Here is a 19,197-nt window from a genome sequence, read left to right as displayed (position 1 = left end):
CAGAGAGTGGGGGCAGCACCCAACTTTTGTGACAGTATGATCATATGATGCCAGTTCTTTGTTCACCTGAGCTTGTTTCTGTTCTGATTCTAGGCCCAATTCAAAGTGCTGGTCTTAACTTAACCCTTAACTTCTTTGGGCTTCAAGGTGTTGTTTTGACTTTGACTCTCTTCAGCCCCAGCCACTGTGGCCAAGGATCGGGAATGCGAGGTTTTAAGTCCATCAACACCTAGAGGTGCAACTGTTCCCCAGGCCTGCTTGAAATCCCTAAAATGGCTTGTTACCAAGTCAGCTAAAGGATTGCCTTCTCTCACAGAAACCTAGCCAAGCCCATATGATCTTTCTGAGTTGCCCTTCTCCAGCCCCCCCCCCCCAATTACATGCAGCAAGTGACCACCAGGGAAAGATGTGGCTTCTGTGATGCTTTTCCAAACTGGTTGGCCTTTTCAGTAGCAGATGAAGACCCATTTTCACTTTCCTTGGCATTTGCATCTTAAAATCTTCCAGTGATCAATAGAACGTCTGGTAGCTTTGGACTTTTAAGATCTATTAATTTTTCGTTCCTATTAGTGTTGTTGCCTTGGTTTTTATCCCCTGGTACTGTTTCATGGTATATCTTTCTAGGTAGCTATTTTATGTATATGGTTAGCCATTATTCAGTGGCATATAAAGGTAAATTAGCCAGTAAGCTGAATAGATAAGCAATATGTGCTGTTGCAGAAAGGTTTTTTATCCATGTAGTACAAATGAGACACAAGACTTTGTTATGTGCAAAGACTTCAAGATCAGGGCCCTAGGGAACAATTAACAACTGTTCTGTATAATATTATCATTCCTCCGGAAAAGGTTTCCTTTCCCATCAAATATTGCCCTTTATTAGTCTGATGCATTGTCAACCCATATGTATGAACAGCCTTCAACAGTCTCTCCTGCTGGTCCATGCATAGATAGATGAATCATATGTGAATTGCTTTCCACGGTCTCTCTCTTTCACAAACCATGACACATTTTGGAGTTTCTGCAATTATGGAATTGTGGTGGGACTGAAAGTCTACAGTGCTAATTTATCTAATAAGAGGTGTTCCACTTTGTGAAAATTCAAGTTACCTGTGTGCATATTACACTAGTTGCAACTGTTACGTTAGAAATCATTTAATGCTAGGGTAGCCATGGGCCCTGTGTTGCAGAGGACAATCTTCTATTTGAAAGTGTTCTTCCTGAAGGCTATCTTGTCCAAGTCCAGATTAAAGATACAAAACCATAAGAAAGAAGAGCGGGAAGTTTTAAGTTCCACTTCTGAAAGTTAGCATTTGGATAGCAGCTACATAGGCCACCTAGTCTTCCCCACTATGGAGAGAAATGTTGGATGCTACAGTAATTATTTCTAAATTTGCATCAATAGGCATGAATTAGCACTAATAATAATAATAATAATAATAATAATAATAATATACTCCGCCCTCCCTGGCCAGAGCCGAGCTCAGGGCGGCTAACACCAGTAAAATTACAATAAAAACATAATGGGGGGGGGGGCAATTTAAAATACAGGTTAAAACACAATTTAAAATGCAGTCTCATTTTAAAAGTAGCCCATAGATCAAAACCATAAGGGGAGGGAAACATAAGGGTCAGACTGAGTCCAAACCAAAGGCCAGGAGGAACAGCTCTGTCTTGCAGGCCCTGCGGAAAGATGTCAAATCCCTCAGGGCCCTAGTCTCTTGTGACAGAGCATTCCACCAAGAAGAAGAAGACAACACAAGTCATCTTTTCCTTTCCCTTTTTGGTAGTTACTTGTGGTAGTGGGGAGAACTGGGAGGCCACAAAAGTTACCCTCTCCTAAGGATATACCCACCAGCTTTACACTGAAAAACATTGCCTGAGCTTCCTTGTCGTTGCACCACCATAATGGCGGTGGCAGAGGGTGGGTACATTTTGTGAACACTCTCTCCGTTCTGCTTCACCCACACACCCTGTGTAATGATGCTTTTTAAAAGGCAAGCCCCAAAAGGTGGGGGAAGTGTGTGTGCAGCTGCAGCACCAGCACCAAGGCCTTCCATATCACCACTCCAGTATTTCATATACAGGCAGGACTTCACCAAGTGGTGACGCTACTACACTGGGCTGCTGTCGCTTACTGCATTTGCATCACCCTGGCTTCCCTGCTGCCCCATCCCCTTTCCTTCCCAGGGGAGCAATAGTGGCCCATCGGCCTGGAAGCCAGCATAGCAGCTTTCACCCACCTAGCAAGCTGCTCCTGGTCTTCATAGACAAGATCAGCTGGAACTTCAGCACCATCTTTTGTTGTTCTTGGTAATGTGGGGCGTCATTGTTACTACGATCACGGTCTCTTTACAACAAGAAGAAAACATGGTACCAAAGCTGCAGCTTATGCGGACTACAAGCAGCAGCAGTTTTGAATCCCCACTGTTAGGGTTTTTTTGTACTACTTGAAATCTTGAGGTCCTCCCCAAGCATGCAGATACTTCCCTATTGGGCACAGGTACTGCTGTTTAGGCTCTATACTTGGAGAATGAGAAGCTCCCAGCCCCTTTTTCGCATCATACATTTGGCAAAGCCCTTGTAATGGCACATAGTAATCTGGTTTAGTTGTTTTCTGACACAGTGTTACACACACACACCTGAGAATAATAAGATTTGTCAAGATAGTTTGGTTTACAATGACGGTAATGAATTGCCGGTTCCTTGGGGGTGCTTTCTTTTTTTCGTGAAGCCACCACTGTATCCCCTTAAAAACTTTGCACAAAACTACCCCAACCTCTGTTTTGCTTCTGCTATTTGTTCTTTTTCAGGGGGCAGGAGAACACCACCATATTTTTTTAAAGTGGCAAGAAGTTTTAAATTGACGTTGTATGAATATGCACCTGCTGGTAAAAATAGATGCACCCACATGCACGCTCTGAGTACAAATATATGTGGGAGGTGAGGAGATGAATGGTTATTTTTAAACCAGACTCTCAGCACGATAGGAATTATTTTTTCAAAATGAATGCCTCCTAATTGGAGGATAAGTTAACTGAGCTAATAACTGTGTACGCTACACCTAACATTTTAAAATCTTCATCTAAACCAGGGATTTTCAACTTCCATGTTTCCAGAAGCCACACACTTCTCCAGGCAACTTTTTTTGGGTGGGGGAGGAGGAAGGAATTCAATGTCTAAACTAATAGTCACACAAGTTGTTATTCGGCAAGAAAGCTGGTACCATCTGGCAATCAGAGGAGTGGGCCATTGCATAAGAATGTATCCTACATATTACATACGATGCATTACATAAGAAAATATACAACATGCCAAATCTAAAAGAAATACAGAACATTAAGGAACTGAATATATGTTTCTTAAAATGTGAAATTATTGTTCAAGAAAATGTAGATTGTTTTATTTTTTATTACAACTCTATGAAAAATGTGACAGGGTACCAAGAAACAGATAAACTTTTGGTGGGACCAGTCTGTCGACTAACCTATACAAAGGATTACCATTTTGTCGCTAAATCAGAATAATTTCTGGATTCAGGTTAGATATCCTATTGCGAGACTGCAGGATTTAAAACTATGGCAGGATTCAATGATATTACATCCTAGATCTCAAGATTCACCACGTGAACTTCAAAACTGTCATAGTATGAATACCTCCACCCCACCCTACAGTCATGTAAAAACAGCAGCTGTTTGAAAGCTGCTCAGAGATTTGCAGCCTAAGGAGCAGTCCCTGCTGAAAGATTAGTGAGCAAAGTGGAGGTGAAGAGGTCAGGTGGGTAAAAAAGATGCAGCTAATTCTCCTGTTGTGTGGCTTATTTCATGCCCAACGAAACAAAAACATTCTTCTAGCGCTTCCTAAAAAACCTAGGCAGGTGATTCCCCAGAGAACACCTTGAAACCCAATATATATGTGCATAATTTGCATAGTTCAATGATTAGCCTGCCTGTACCACTGCCACAAAGCTTAGAGACCAGCACCTCAAGGCATAGTTCTGCAATCCAGATGCAGAGTTCTGATGCACATACATGCAATGGCACCCCGTTATTTCAGTAGAAGGTGCTGGTTTGGATGCACACAGGAATGCATGGGTGGATCTGCTCCTCTGTTGGAATGAACAAGAAAGCAGCTGTAGGAACAGACATGCCATACTTGCATAAGAGTTCCCACACCTGGCAAGAATCGCTGGACTGGGTTGTATAGGTGCATGCAATTAAGCAGGGCTTTTTAGAGATGCTATTTGAGAGGAAGGCAGGGATGGGGAGTCAGGAAAGAGCTGCGGCTCAGTTGTAGAGCATTTGCCTTACATGCAGAAGGTCCCGAGATCAATCCCTCTGTATCTCCAGATGGGCTGCCCCAAACCCTGGACAGTTGCTGCTGCTCAGTGTAAACAATACTAAGCTAGGTAGGCCAACTGTCTGACTCAATATAAGGCAGCTTCCTTTGGTTATGTGTGCAAAGGCTGTGCACATAAAAGGTGTATAAGAACAGGGTGTGTTCATATAGTGGCACCTGCCCCTTCCCTATGTATGCATACCCCCATAGGCATTAGAAGAGCCCTGCTGGATCAAACCAAAGGCCTATCTTGTAGAGGCAGCATCCTGTTTCTCACAGTGCCCAACCAGGTGCCTACAGGAAGCCCACTGGCAAGACACGAAGGCAACAGCCCGCCTTCACTGTTGTTCCCAGCAACTGCCTCTGATCCTGGATAGTTTACTCTCCCTGCGTTTGTCCATGACTGAAATTGAATCGGGGATGTTTCTAGCTGGAATGAAACACAATTTGGAGTAACTGTTTCTACAGTTCTGCCACGGTAGGCTAAAGCAGGTTCCAACCTCTAGCAACTGTAGCATTCCATAACTTTTTGTTCTGCTTTCCAAGGCTCATCCTTCAAGTCTTACTAGGTGATGAGCCTGTTGGTCTTCTTGCCCCAGGTTATGGGGAACATGGGGGTGCAAGGGAGGAAAGAGGGAGACTCATGGGACTCATTAAGTGATTCTTGCCCATAGAATTTAGATTGCTTGCATTATGAACTAAACTTTTGTGGGGAGGGCGTGTTAAGGTTTGTAATCCAAATAAAATATGATACAAGTTATAATATCACTGTTATATACTGTTTCCAGAGGAGGTACTGTGTTAGCCTGATGTTGCAGAAAATATAACAAAGTTATATTTGTGGAGTTTTAAATACACTTAAATACAAATGTATTTATGGACTAGAGCCCACTTCATCAAATGGATTAATTGCTATCCCCAGCTGGCATGTATTTCTAAAGGGGGAATCAGAAAAAGCCAAGAAAGAATATGAGTTAATATGACAGGTCCTATATACTATGTGTGTTTCACTTCAGCTGAATTCTCCTGGTGCCATATTTTATTTGTGTTGCTTAGGAAACAAGTTAGGTTAGCCAAGGTATAGCCAATTAACTAAGCCCAGAAACATAATGAAAAGCAATTTGAAAACTACAGTATGGCAAATCATAAAAGTGATTTCAGAACTCCTACAAATAGAAGCTGGAATGATAATGCAGAAATGAATACATGCAAAATATGGATTAATGCAGTGGTAGCTCATATAGTGGCTTTTTTGGGTGGGGCACTACCAGATTTGTTTTGTCTGAAACCCTGGAGAACTGCTACTGGTGTCAGTGTTGGTGCCATTAAGCCAGATAAACCAATGGTCTGGCTGAGTATAAGGACGTGTTCCTATGGACCATTGGTATGAATTTACTGTGCTCTATTGTAGAGGAGACCCCATCCTTAATGGAAGCCTAGCAGAGGCTCAGATGCTGCTACTTCGGCACTATGTAGGAGGCATTGAGCAAGCTCTGAGGTCACCAGCCAACATCAAGCACTATTATTCACCCAGTGACTATGGGCAGTATCCAACAAACTTCCCGCTTGCACAAGGCAGCTTTCCCCCAAATGAGATTTAGGGGAACATGGGAGCGGGGAAGTGGAAATCCTTGCATTGATGGAACAAGTTAATTGGATACTGCCATATGTATGGTGCTGAAGCAGTCCCTCCTCTGCCTGCAACATTCTCCTGACAACATCCATCATTAAAGGCATTGGGTCCCGCTTTCTCTCGCAGGGATGCTGAGCAATGGAAGCTGGTGGGCCACCAGCAAACTGCCATGTGAACCATTACTGGTGTGGTACTCTAAGCATTTCATGGCAGGTTTTGCTGATAGCCAAACAGAGAGAGTTTATTGGTCCACTGTTTAATGATGTCATGGGCTCCATTGCATTGACCAGCTCAAGTACAAAGATTAGAAGGGGGTGGGAAGAAAGAAATCACAGTGGAATCCTGAAACTTCTTTTATCCCTATGGCAATTTTATAGTGTTTCAATGTAAATGACTGAGGAGTTACATATTGCTGTTCTTTCCTCCCCCTTTTGGCCCCTTTTATACTTTACAGATCCTGGACTTAAATCCTAAATTTAGTACAAAAGAGTCTGGCTGGTATAAAGGGCTTGTACACAGTATCCAGAGGGAATAAATCAATGAAACCGAGTAGCAAAGCAGTTTGGGTAGAGATGCTTAAGACTTTGGAGACATTCATTGTGTAGTATAAGGATGTGGAACTTCTATCATCCCTGACTATTAGTCATGCTTGCTGGGGCTGATGAGACTTGGAATTCAACATCAGGTGGAGAATCTCAGGTTCCCCAACAAAAGGTTGTATCCAACCAAGTCAGTGCATTTATTTGTTTATTTTTAAATACGGAAGTAAAATAAGTAAAATAACTCAGCATAGAGACATTGAAATCGATAGACCTGAGCTGGTCATGTTGATGGATTTCAATGGATCTGTTCCAAGTATGACTTAGACTCAATCCACATACGTAAGATGGCATTTGCAAAGATGCCCTGTTGTTGCCAAAGGTCAGTACCACCGCCCTGTAACAGCAACCTGCTACTTTCATGAACCCATGAACTGTGACCCCTGTAAACACATAGAAGGGTCTGGTGACTTCTGTTTCAGTGTATCTGAAGAAGTGTGCATGCACACGAAAGCTCATACCAAGAACTAACTTAGTTGGTCTTTAAGGTGCTACTGGAAGGAATTTTTTTATTTTGTTTTCCCTGTAAACACAGTCAGTTTAGAAGCTTACTAAGAAGCTAGAAATGGGATACAGACATGACACTGCAATGGGTGTGTAATGACACCTACTCAGTAGACAGTACCCCTCTTCTTCAGACGTTACGCCTTGCTTTCAGAGGATGTGTGGAGGGAGGTGCAGGGCTGTTTAACCCCAGATGTGAACATCTCAGAACTCCACATGTTGAGTGCAATGTCTGAAGAGGGAACTTAAGATGTTTTTAGCTGAATGTCCACAGGCTCAGCATGCTTTGAAGCATTGTGTGGTTGGAGGCACCCATTGCTTGGAGGAACCTGTTCCATCAGGGTCCAAATCAAAGGGAAGCAGAACTATTCTATCACCTCTGCAGATATACCAGCTGCCTTTGGACTTATCTCAAGAAGCCATTCCACCAGACAACCCATGACAGCTGTTATAAATACTGTTACATTAATAGCTGGTGCCTGAGCTTGCTTTTTTTCCTTTACCCTTACCCTCTCTTTTTCTTTGTGTGTCATATTGCCTTACTTACATTCATGCCTTACTAAGGATTTTTGTATCCCACTCCAGGATTCCTTTGCAGCAGAAGAGCAGGACAAAAATGCTTCAAATAAAAAAATCTGAAAGTGCTTCAGAGTGCTTTCTTATTATCACAGTTGCATCTGTACACAGCAGCTCACCTTCCTGCTTAGCATTTTCAAACATGATTAACATTTTAAGAGAGGGTGTGGATTTGACATTCCATTGAATATTTTATTGTTTACAGCTAGAAGCAACAGCACAGGTAAGTCCAATGCCTCAAATGACCATCCAGAGGGTGGCAAATGATGAAGGCTGTGACAAACAGGCCTCTATTGTACATAGTGGGATTTATGTCTTAAGTAAATATGCACTGGACTATGCTGCACACAGATAAGCAATGCAATGTGTATACTTGAGGACATCAATCTCACTATATGGCATAGTCATTAAGCCCTGCACGTTCCCTCTTTTGCTTTTGTGCTCAAGGTCCCATTTCTAACTAACTGAACATGCTTCTCCATGTATCACAAGATTGCTCAAGATCTCCTGTGGATAATCTCACTCTTGTCTCTGTACTAATATCCAAAGAATTTGGATGTTGCCAATTTTAGAAGTCAGTTTATAGAGGTTCAGACTCTCACTTCCCAGATCAGGTTTGCTATCATGAGTTAAACTTTGGAATATAGAAAGCTACCTTTCACAGAGTCAGACTTTTGGCCAGGGATGCGGGTGGCGCTGTGGTCTAAACCACTGAGCCCTGGGCTTGCCGATCAAAAGGTCGGTGGTTCAAATCCCTGTGACGGGGTGAGTTCCCGTTGCTCAGTCCCTGCTCCTGCCCACCTAGCAGTTCGAAAGTACATCAAAGTGCAAGTAGATAAATAGGTACCACTCCGGCGGGAAGATAAACGGCATTTCTGTGTGCTGCTCTGGTTTCGCCAGAAGCGGCTTAGTCATGCTGGCCACATGACCCAGAAAAACTGTCTGTGGACAAACGTCGGCTCCCTTGGCCAGTAAAGCAAGATGAGCGCCGCAATCCCAGAGTCATTCGCAACTGGACTTAACTCTCAGGGGTCCTTTACCTTTACCTTTTTAGTTCAGTATTGTCTCCAGTGCTCCAGACCTTCAGTTTAGACCTTCTACATATAGAGCATGTGCTCAGCCACTGAGAAACAGTCCTTTCCCTTGCTCATGCCAGAAGAACAAATCCAAAACAATGGTTTCCCAGTGCCAAGATGTTCTGTTTTCATCAACACTGCTTTGTGAAGGGGGTCGCTATAATTATAATAATAATAATTTATTATTTGTACCCCGCCCATCTGGCTGGGTTTCCCCAGCCACTCTGGGCGGCTTCCATAGAAACCAAAAATACACTAAAATATCACAGATTAAAAACTTCCCTGAACAGGGCTGCCTTAAGATGTCTTCTGAATGTCAGGTAGTTATTTATCACTTTGACATCTGATGGGAGGGCGTTCCACAGGGCAGGTGCCACTACCGAGAAGGCCCTCTGCCTGGTTCCCTGTAGCTTTGCTTCTCACAATGAGGGAACCGCCAGAAGGCCCTCGGCGTTGGACCTCAGCGTCCGGGCAGAATGATGGGGGTGGAGACGCTCCTTCAGGTATACTGGGCCGAGGCCGTTTAGGGCTTTAAAGGTCAACACCAGCACTTTGAATTGTGCTCGGAAACGTACTGGGAGCCAATGTAGGTCTTTCAAGACCAGTGTTATGTGGTCTCGGCGGCCGCCCCCAGTCACCAGCCTAGCTGCCGCATTCTGGATTAGTTGTAGTTTCTGAGTCACCTTCAAAGGCAGCCCCACGTAGAGCTCATTGCAGTAGTCCAAGCAGGAGATAACTAGATAATTATGTTACATAATAAAAGCTTTAAAGTTAGCACAGTCAGTATTTCTTGCACTCTATTTCTCTCTCATTTCACTTGCTAACATTCTTTCTCTTTCTCTTGGTAAAAAGGTAAAGGACCCCTGGACGGTTAAGTCCAGTGAAAGGCAACTATGGGGTTGCAACCCTCATCTCGCTTTTCAGGCCGAGGGAGCTGGTGTTTGTCCACACACAGATGAGCTTTCTGGCTCATCTGGCCAGCATGACTAAACTGCTTCTGGCACAACGGAACACCGTGACGGAAACCAGAGTGCATGGAAACACCATTTACCTTCCTGCCTCAGCAGTACTTATTTATCTACTTGCACTGGTGTGCTTTCAAACTGCTAGATTGGCAGAAGCTGGGACAGAGCAACGGGAGCTCACCCCATCATGCAGATTTGAACCGCCGACCTTCCAATCGGCAAGCCCAAGAGGCTCAGTGGTTTAGACTACAGTGCCACCAGCTCTCTCTCTCACACACACACACACACCACATCAGATATATCATTCCCTGCTTCTAATGAAGTCAACTCTAGCCCATCAACACTTTTGTCAAATCAATGTTACTCTTTGAGCTGCCACAAAACTCTTTGGCGGCCAACCTAAACATATGTATTAGGAGGTACACCCCATTAGACACAGTAATACTTACTGGTACTTCTGGGTAAGCATGCATAGGATGACAATGTGGTTTGGGTTTTTGGGTGGTTTTTTTGCAGCAATAGACTAACATGGCTGGAAATTGCTCAAAAAATATAGATTACAGCTTATGGCACAGAAATATTAATATTTCTTCATCAGTGACTTTAAAGTAATACTAATATTTCCAGAGCAGTACTTATGCTAGTCTGTATTCCAAAGTCACAGACTTTGAATTCCCTTGAATAAGTGAGCTGGTTTACACTTTTGAATCACACCATTTGATGACTGCAGCATCAAATGATGACTTGAAGATGCGAACAGCCATTACAGATCAAAACACAACAGGTAGAAGTTGCATGTCAGCCTCATACCACTTCAAAAAGAATGCTTTTCAGTTTACATGTTCAACCAAGTCATAAACTATTGAGAACTCCAGGAAGGTTCATTAATGTTTATGTATAAACTGGCCCAATGTCTACATTACTTTTACTATTAAAATAGAATGAACATATGCACTTCTCTGAAGAAACTGAGAAATATAGATGGGGGGGGAGAGAGACAGAAATGAATACTACATACTATCTATATGCAAGTATGAGTTGATTTGTTGTTGTTTAGTCGTTTAGTTGTGTTCGACTCTTCGTGACCCCATGGACCAGAGCACGGCAGGTACTCCTGTCTTCCACTGCCTCCCGCAGTTTGGTCAAACTCATGCTGGTAGCTTCGAGAACACTATCCATCCATCTCATCCTCTGCCGTTCCCTTCTCCTTGTGCCCTCCATCTTTCCCAACATCAGGGTCTTTTCCAGGGAGTCTTCTCTTCTCATGAAGTGGCCAAAGTAAAACCCCAATGGTTGTATTGTAAGGGGTCTCAGGCAAAAGACATGTTAATATATTGGTCTTTCCAGTAGTTTAGGGTTTTAAAAATTGATGTATGTTTATGGAATGACCTGAGGCATGTCTAATCAGAACAGCCAATGGCCAGGGAGAATGGGAACTGTAGCTGGCCCAACAGCTGGAGAGTTATAGGTTCACCATCCCTGAATAGTGTTTATGAGCCAGGAGCTAGATATCCTTACTTCAAATGTCAGGTGAGCAATGAAGGCACTTATATTCATGTTCTCCATCCAGTACATACATGGATGATGATACTGCTGTACCTTTACAGAACTGTTATAAGAACTACTGAGATACAGAGATGAAATGCTAGGCAAATTATAGTAAAACAACAACAGCATGTATCTATTATTATTAAACAATCACTAGAGGAAATGCAAACCTTTGGAAAAGCATTTCACAATGAAAACAATCTAGCCAAAATTAGGCACTCTGAACTAGGATGTCACCTAGTTCAAGAAATGGAAGTTTAGTATATTCATTGGTTAATCAATTTGTTAAATCCGCATACAAAATCAATAGCATTGAAGAAAATATACATTGTTGGGAGATGATGCACATATGCTTCACAGTGGACATAATCTTAGGAGAAGCATCACCCCTCACTTTCCTCCTCTCATGCATAGGTGGGCTTTGCTCTTTTAATATGACACTTGCCACCTGCTGTTTGTATAATTAATCTCACGGGTTAAAAGATACAGCCCTACGTTCAGGCTCCAATGACCTCAAAAGGAAAGAGTTCAGCAGAAGCTTAAATATCTAACTGAAGTCAATGGGGACTTTATAGCATTTAGTGCTGTAGCCATCCTAAAACAAGAAGTATCTATACTGATAGGTTGCACAGAGTAAACTAGCAAATGGGCAGTTCCTCTTCCAATGAGATCTAGGTCAATGTCCACTTGCATCCCCCAACCACTACCTTTCCTCTAATCCCTCTTCATTTACCTTTGAGCAGGACGGCTGCAAAGAGGAAAATGCCAGCAGTGCTAACACAGGACTGTGCCAACATGAGATTCGCATTTACTGCAGTTACATCATTAAGTGTGCAATTTAGTGGGGCTTACTTTTGAGTAGACACGAATAGATAGGGTGGCGCTAAAAGAGCTTCACCTTATTTCTCGGTCTGCAGAGATTTCCTATGGACCAGGGTCCCTGCACCCAGGAAAGCAGAGAGCTTGCAGCTGCTGAGTGCTTGCAGTTTTCGAACAACCTCCTGCCGGGTAACCTGTCTTGGTCCAGGTACTGGGCATATATTTCCCTTCCCACCAGGAGTGCGAACAATTGGTGAGCGCGCGCCTTCCAGCAATGTGCAGCTGAAGCAGCAGCAGGTTGATTTAAATCCCCTTTTCGCGTTGGAAGAGCGCGCACGCCCACACCTGCAACCGACATAAACAGAGCTGCTTCTTTTTTACACCCTGTCCTCACAAGGTCCCGTCCAGAGCAGATCACGCTGATCCAAGCTGACAAGCAGCCCCGCGCGGATCAAGAGGAGATCGCCCTCCCCAGACGCCGGAGAACGCGAGACAAACCCGCGGGAGCCCCAGACATTAACTTGCAAACAAACGCGAGCAAGGCGGCCAATCGCCAGCGCCGCCCGCCGCCTGACTTGGGCCCCGGGGAAACCTTTCGCAAGAGGCGCGCTTCCAACAAGATTCCCGCGCGGCAGGAATACTACCCAGAAACTTGTGTTTACTTGCTTGCTCCACAATGCATAACTCTTGAGTAACCCGCAAAAACCCCTCCAGCGTAATATTCCGGGTTGTTTTCCCTTGTGGGCATTGGAAACGGCATTTGAGACGAGTCTCTCTCTCTCTTGCAAAACCCCTTAAGAATTTGGAAGCAGCAGCGTGCTCTTGCTGCTGTTTTACAAATGTTTGGTCGGCAGGAAGTCCCACTCGGTTCAGCGGGACTTGCATCTTGAATATGTTTAGGATTGCAGCCGGGTTCGTGTCTATTCAGAAGTAAGTTTCAAGTGCACCTAGGAGAGCAGCCTTGCAGTGCAATGCCTGCTCAGGAGTAAGTCCCATTAAATGCAATGGGGCTTACTCTCAGGCAAGCGGATATAGGATTGCAGCCCGATCCTATGTGTACGCCCACTCTGAAGTAAGCCCCGCTGATTTTTAATGAGGCTTGTGATGCACATAACACCAAGCTTGAGTTTTTTATTATTATTAAAGCGGTTTGCTAGCGCTCAGCCCTTGCAAGGGTTAAAGCCGGTAGGGAAGAGGAAAAGCTCTTTCCTTCTCCCAAGGGAGATTCATATTTGAAATGCCATTCTCCAGCCTTGAGCTGCAGCTGGATGCTTCTTTCATCCTGTAGGGTCGGCAGGAAGGACGCGGAGAATCTCGCTGCCTGATAAGCCCACACGCAACAACGGAACGGAACAGCCACGCGCGAGCAAAGCAACCCACTCGAGACCCAACCCGATCTTCTCACCCCACCCCTGCCGGCAAACCAAGGAAGGGGGAAAAGAACAGAAAAGCCGGTTTCCTCCTCACCCTTCTGTCGATGCCATGGTGCCGCGGAAGCCCCCCTGTCTTGCCTTCCCAAGAAATCCAAGGGTTTAAACCACGCGCGGTGGGGAAACTTCTTCTCCTTTTATCTTTGGGTGTCGCAGAACCCCTTTAGTTCCTGCCCAGTATAATCCTCCCGGCTCCGAAAGGCGATCATCCAAGAAGCTTGACTGGTCTCGAGATCTAAGCCCCGACGCCGCCACCTCCTCTTGCTCCTGCTACTCGGAGGGAGGTTTCTCAACGTCTCCTTCCAGAGGCTTGAATGTCTTCAGGAGAGAAGGGTAGTAGTGGAAAGAGAGAGAGAGAGAGAAGATGAAATAGGGGAGGGAGGGAGGGGGGCGAAGAGAGAAGATGGTCAATGGCAAACGACAGGCAAGGGCTCCGAGGCTGTGTGCTGGTGGGCACCTGCGCTACGATCCTTTGCTTTCTGCGCTTATTCGGAGGGCTGCCTGGCGAGGGAGTGCAGTGTGTGTTTGTTTGTGTGTGTGTGTGTGTGTGTGAGAGAGAGAGAGAGAGCGAGGGAGGGAGGTAGGCAACGGGGGTTGTGTGTATGTAGAAGAGGCGGTGGGTGACTTCACATTGCCATGGTGTTTGTTGGCTGAGGCTGGATTGGAAGGCTTTAACGGTGGATTTGCAGTCTATCCCTCTCTATTTTAGGCGAGAGCTGACATCACCCGGTGTGGTTGCAAATCCCCCTCCCCGAGTCTCTTTATAAAGGGAGGGGGCAGCCTTCCGGGGGGGGGGAAGACGCGTGGATCTATAGGAATGAAGGCGATCCCGGGCTGAGATCGGCAGCTGGGGAACTCCGAGGCCGAGCACAACTCTACGCCCCCTCCCTCGCTCCCTCCTCATGCTCGCTCGCTTGCATTGCTATTATTATTTCGACGCTTTTCCTCGATGGCTTGGATTAGCTGACGGGGAGGGAGGCGTCTCCACTGTCTCACCAGCCTGCACAGACGATCGATTCCTTTTGTGCTCGTTGTCTGATCCCAGTGGCAACAGCAGCAGCAGCAGCAGCAGCAAGCCTCTGTCGGTTCCCCCACCACCCTGCTAGCGAGGGAATATATTGCCCCCTCGTCCCTAGTAGCAGCTCCGCGCCGGGCTTGCAATGTGTGTGCGGCTCTCTCCGCTGCCTCCCACACCCTTTCCGCCGTTTACCGTGGAGGTGCGGGGCCACATGGCGCGCGCGCGCGCACCCCTCCCCACCCAGCCACTCACTCGCTATCAGCTCCGGAGCCTCCCGGCGGCCTGGAAGAGCTAATTGGGAAGTCGGACTAATTAGTAGTGCAAGCGCTCGCATTGCTGGAATTCTGTCGGCAAGTGACGCTTGTGATCATATGTGTAGAAAGAGCACACAGACAGAGAGCATCCTCTGGGCCGGCAGAGAAGGAGTTAACCTCCCCCCCCCCCCCGCATCCGCACTCCAGCGCTGTCACATTTATTGTCCTTTAAAACCTGCCTGGATATCCGATTGGAACTCGGGCGGGAGGGGGCGGGGCTACTGTACACTAATGAATTAATACTCGCGACACGAGACAAAGGGCGGCTTTACCGAACGCTGCGCAGACAGAGGAGGACGGGAAGCCAAATAAGCTTCTCAGCCAGTCAGACCGCTCTCTTTCTCTAAGTTGCCTTATAGAATTAACATGGCTCGATACGATTCCCTATCGTTGAAGGCTGCTCTTAACCGCTAGCGTTAGGGAGATTTCCAAAGAACCAGGGAGGTTTCTGGAAACTCCAAAGGGAGAGAAACTATGGGACTCTGATGCAATCCTAACGTTTCTTTTAAAAGAAATCCTTCTGGAGAGATGAGGGTGATTTGTGTGGAATGGATGTTGGGTAATATAAGCTTGCCTGCTTTCTTCAGTGGCTGAGCCATTATTTCTTCTTTCCACTACCAGATATCTGTTGGAAAGTCCCAAGAGGCATCTTTGGCCTGCAGCTCAATACCTCCTTACCTGGGAGTAAGCCTAAATGGACTCAATGGAACTTACTTCTCAGTAGTTATGTGTTGGGTTGTGCATGTTCCTGCGTGCAGTTCTATTAAAGTGTTGGTGTAAGCAAGGAAGGAGAACAGACCAACTCTATTTCCCATCTCCCTGCAGTTTTTCCTAGAGAAAAGGAAAGGCAGCAGTATAATTCTACTGTATTTTGTATTTAAGGGATGCAATAGTAGCAGACTTGACACCTCTTATTGGGTCTAATGTCTGATTTATATGTATGCAATCTTTTGAGGAACGGAATGATGAAATGAACAAAAGAAGGCAGGCTCACTAGATAGGATGAGATCCAACCACCACCACCTCAACAAATTCCCCCACCTGTACCCTTGGCAACTAAACTTCTGTAAATCTCATTTACTCCCAGAAACCAGCTATGAAGATACACCATGTGTTAGCATCGTTTTAGCCCATTAAGAAATATGAGCAGCTTCTCTGCATCTATAAACTTCAATGACTGATAAAGAGTCAGTCCTCCAAGGCTCTGCTGACCTCTGTTGGAGATGTGGTAAATCAGTGCTACTTGAAAAAGGCAGGGGAAAGAGCTGGGGAAGAGAGGGCTTTCCTGGGAAATTGAGAGCATTTTGTGAGCTTGCTTTTCTCTTCCTCAAAACAATTTCTTCTTAGTTGGCATCCTTAGTAGTCAGTAGATTTTAACTTCCTTAGAAGACAGCAAAGGAGAATATAAACTGGTATTTTTCTGAAGTGGAACGCTGGCTGCTAGAGTACTCGGAATCATTGTTGTAGGGCAGGGTTGTCCAACTCCCAATAGACTGCAATCTACTCACAGTATAAAAAAACTGGCAATGATCTACCCATTGTTGTTGAGCTTTGTTAGGAAAGGCAGAGTTATTGAGCTTTTTTTAGGAAGCCACTGTTGTTGTTTTCACCTTTTTTTTTGGGGGGGGGGAGATCACCGAGGGGCAAGAGATCTACCAGGAACACCCTGCGATCTACCAGTAGACCATGATCTACCTGTTGGACATGCCTGTTCTAGAGGAATAGTCAAGTTGCAGTTGTACATTTGCTTTCCTTGCAGGATGAAAAGAGACGGCTGTGCTGTAATTCAAGGAAGGAGTGCAGAAGCAAAGAAGCAGTTTGGCAATATTGACCTCCTCTGTTGCTTGCTAGTGAAATGCCTCCTTTATCTCTAACGACTTCATCTTTGCAGACTGGGTTATTTGACAAATAGTACTTAGCCTAGGAATATGCAAACAGCATGTGCTGTGTGGACCCAGGTCAACTCTTACCAACATTACTGCAGTGATCTCCTTCTTCTCTTTACTTCCTGTTTTTCTGTCCTCTCCACATCACACATGTCTAAACAGAGGTGGGAATTTGGGGGTCCTGCAGATGTTGCTGGACATACCATCATCTCTGACTCTTGGCTTTGCTGGTTGGTGCTGATGAGAGATGCCTCCAGCTAGCTCCCTCGCCTTTTATCATTCCTAAGCCACTTCCTGACTCTAAATATTTTTGCAGGCTTCATCTGATTCCTTATCAAACAGAACCTTTCCCCTTAATCTTTTCCCTTAGTTCTAAGCTTCTAATCATGAGAGGACTCCTGCACCTTCTAGACAGGAAAATTCCACTAGCTGTGGTTTCTCAACGTTTTGCAATAAAAAAAGGCACACAGGCAAAAATATTTCTCCTTCTGATCAACTCTTAAAGGTACAGGATGTCAAGCAATTTTATTTCTGTCCAGCCTGTTACATATGTGTGTGTATGCAGTATTCAAAAACAGGAGCATCAAAGTAATGCTAACACAATCAAACAACAAAAAATACTTCACTTGAGCCAGTCCACGTGTTCAGTTCCCAGAATTCCAATCCAGGAATCAAATGATGAGAGATCAGGTAAAAGCATGGGTGGATCATGCACTCAGTGGAGTGTCCCTTCAGTATCTTCCAAGGATGCAATCATATGGAGAACATTTCACATCAGTTCTCATGGGCAAGTTACTTTGGAAATGTGTGCTATGGTTGTAGAAATTACTGCAGAGAAGTGATAGCTGTATCTCTAGACCTCCACGTTTTTGAGATATTTTCTTACTGGGAAGGGTAACAATGATACAAGGGTGACCATATAAATGAGCCAGTATATGGAGGTGTGACCTGACCTTTAGGTTTTAAACTCTCCGAAGGCCCTTCATCCCTTCTGTACAATGTTTAGGTCCCAAGATGCAATATAAATATTATGTTCTAGTACTAATGATCAACAGAGTACTAGGGGGTGGTCAGAATATATAAATCTGTTGTTGGCAAAGCCATTTCCGCCTGTGAGGAGAGAGGGTTGTGGGCAAAACCCTCCACCCACACACGCGGGGGCAGGGTGTTGCCCCCGCGTGGTCAGGGAATCCCCGGGCGTGCCTTCCACCCCATCTGCCAATCAGCGGACCGGGGAGGCGGGGTCTAGCCCATTTAAGGCCAGGCACGCCCGGGGACCGCCCTCTTTTCCCTTTCCCAGCTGAGCGGTTTTCCCATCCCACCCACCCTTTAGGTTTAGCTAGGTATGACCTTGCTATGGACTTCGGTTGGTCGCCGCAAGGGGCCTGGTAGGAATTTTTCCAAGTTGGCACACTTCAAGCCTTTTGGTTTTTTCGCCTACCTTGTAGCAAACGTCACTACTTCCTTGGTATTGGCGGTTAGGCATTGGCAGGGGTTTATTGTTATGCAAATGAATGGGGGGAAGGAAGCTCCATCACCTTCCCCAATGGAAAGGGTAGTCCGGTAAAGGACTCCGGGGGGCGTGGCCTTGTCCGAAACCTAGGGAGGTAAGGGCCTCCGGCACGCCCCCGAGCGGTGACACCTATGGGATCCTAGTTGGCGTACTTCAACAGGTCTCCCACGGCTTGTGGACAACCCATCCCGGTCACCATGCCGGGTAGACGGTAGGAGCCAATGCCTAAGGCCAATACCTTTCAATTCTGTAATCAATAAAGTTTTGGCCTTTTTATGCCCATTAACCTTAAATAATGTGTCCAGTGTCTTCATTTCTCTTGGGAGGAGGGTACTTGCCACGCAATATATAATGTTGCTGTTGCAGCTGGCTCAGATGAAGGCGTCTGGTTGTGCTGCTGCAGATGCACCAAGGCATTTCTTCTCTCCTCCCAGCGGTCATCCCTCCTCTGGCCACTGCTATGGATACACAACCTGTCTCCAGGCATTATGGTTGTCTGCAAGGAATGATCACATGGCAGGGCTGATGTTGCCAACCTTCATGTCATGTTTGCAGACAACTTTATAATGCAGAATACCTGAAGCCAGCTCCCTGTTGAGCATGTCCCTGGGGATCCTGCCATCTTCTATTCTGTGGACATGACCAACTCCGTGTAGACAGAAATGGTACTTCTTCTTTTTTAAAAAAGAAGCCTTGGTCATGGTACTGGCCACAAAATTTAACCAGTCATCAGTGCACTTACACGAAAATATCAGTTTTATCTTTCATTTACATGTGCTATTCTATGCATGTCCTCTCAAAAGATATGGTGCTCACCTATACTAAGGTTAAGGAGGCATAAGGTTGCAGTCTTGATATTTTCATTAGGAAGTGCTGCAGCTCATCAATCTCCAAAAAAGGAAGTGTGAAACAAGATCAAATAGAGAGATCCAAGAGTTAGTTTTAGATGTTTGGGAGCGGTGTATTCATTCAGCGATAAAG

The 19,197-nt window shown here is 45.3% G+C and overlaps 1 protein-coding gene across 3 annotated transcripts in view; it reads right to left on the bottom strand.

Annotated features, from left to right (window-relative positions):
* Positions 1–14,875, bottom strand: part of SLC1A2 (solute carrier family 1 member 2) — a 92,300-nt gene extending 77,425 nt beyond the window's left edge. Inside the window, exons 1-2 of one of the 3 annotated variants that reach the window (XM_079951664.1) lie at positions 14,756–14,875; positions 13,523–13,803 (exon numbers count right to left, since the gene is read on the bottom strand). In XM_079951664.1, coding sequence (XP_079807790.1) covers positions 13,523–13,539 — 17 coding nt within the window. In that variant the 5' untranslated portion in view covers positions 13,540–13,803; positions 14,756–14,875. Of the gene's footprint in view, positions 1–13,522; positions 14,282–14,481; positions 14,638–14,755 lie in introns of those variants that run through there. The other 2 variants (XM_079951663.1, XM_079951665.1) reach the window with 2 other exon arrangements.
* Between the last annotated feature and the right edge of the window lie 4,322 nt (positions 14,876–19,197).

The sequence above is a fragment of the Podarcis cretensis genome (assembly GCF_951804945.1).
Source record: "Podarcis cretensis genome assembly, chromosome: 1".
Classification (NCBI taxonomy): domain Eukaryota; kingdom Metazoa; phylum Chordata; class Lepidosauria; order Squamata; family Lacertidae; genus Podarcis; species Podarcis cretensis.
The sequence above is the reverse complement of the archived record's forward strand: the minus strand, read 5'-3'. Positions and strand labels throughout refer to the sequence as shown.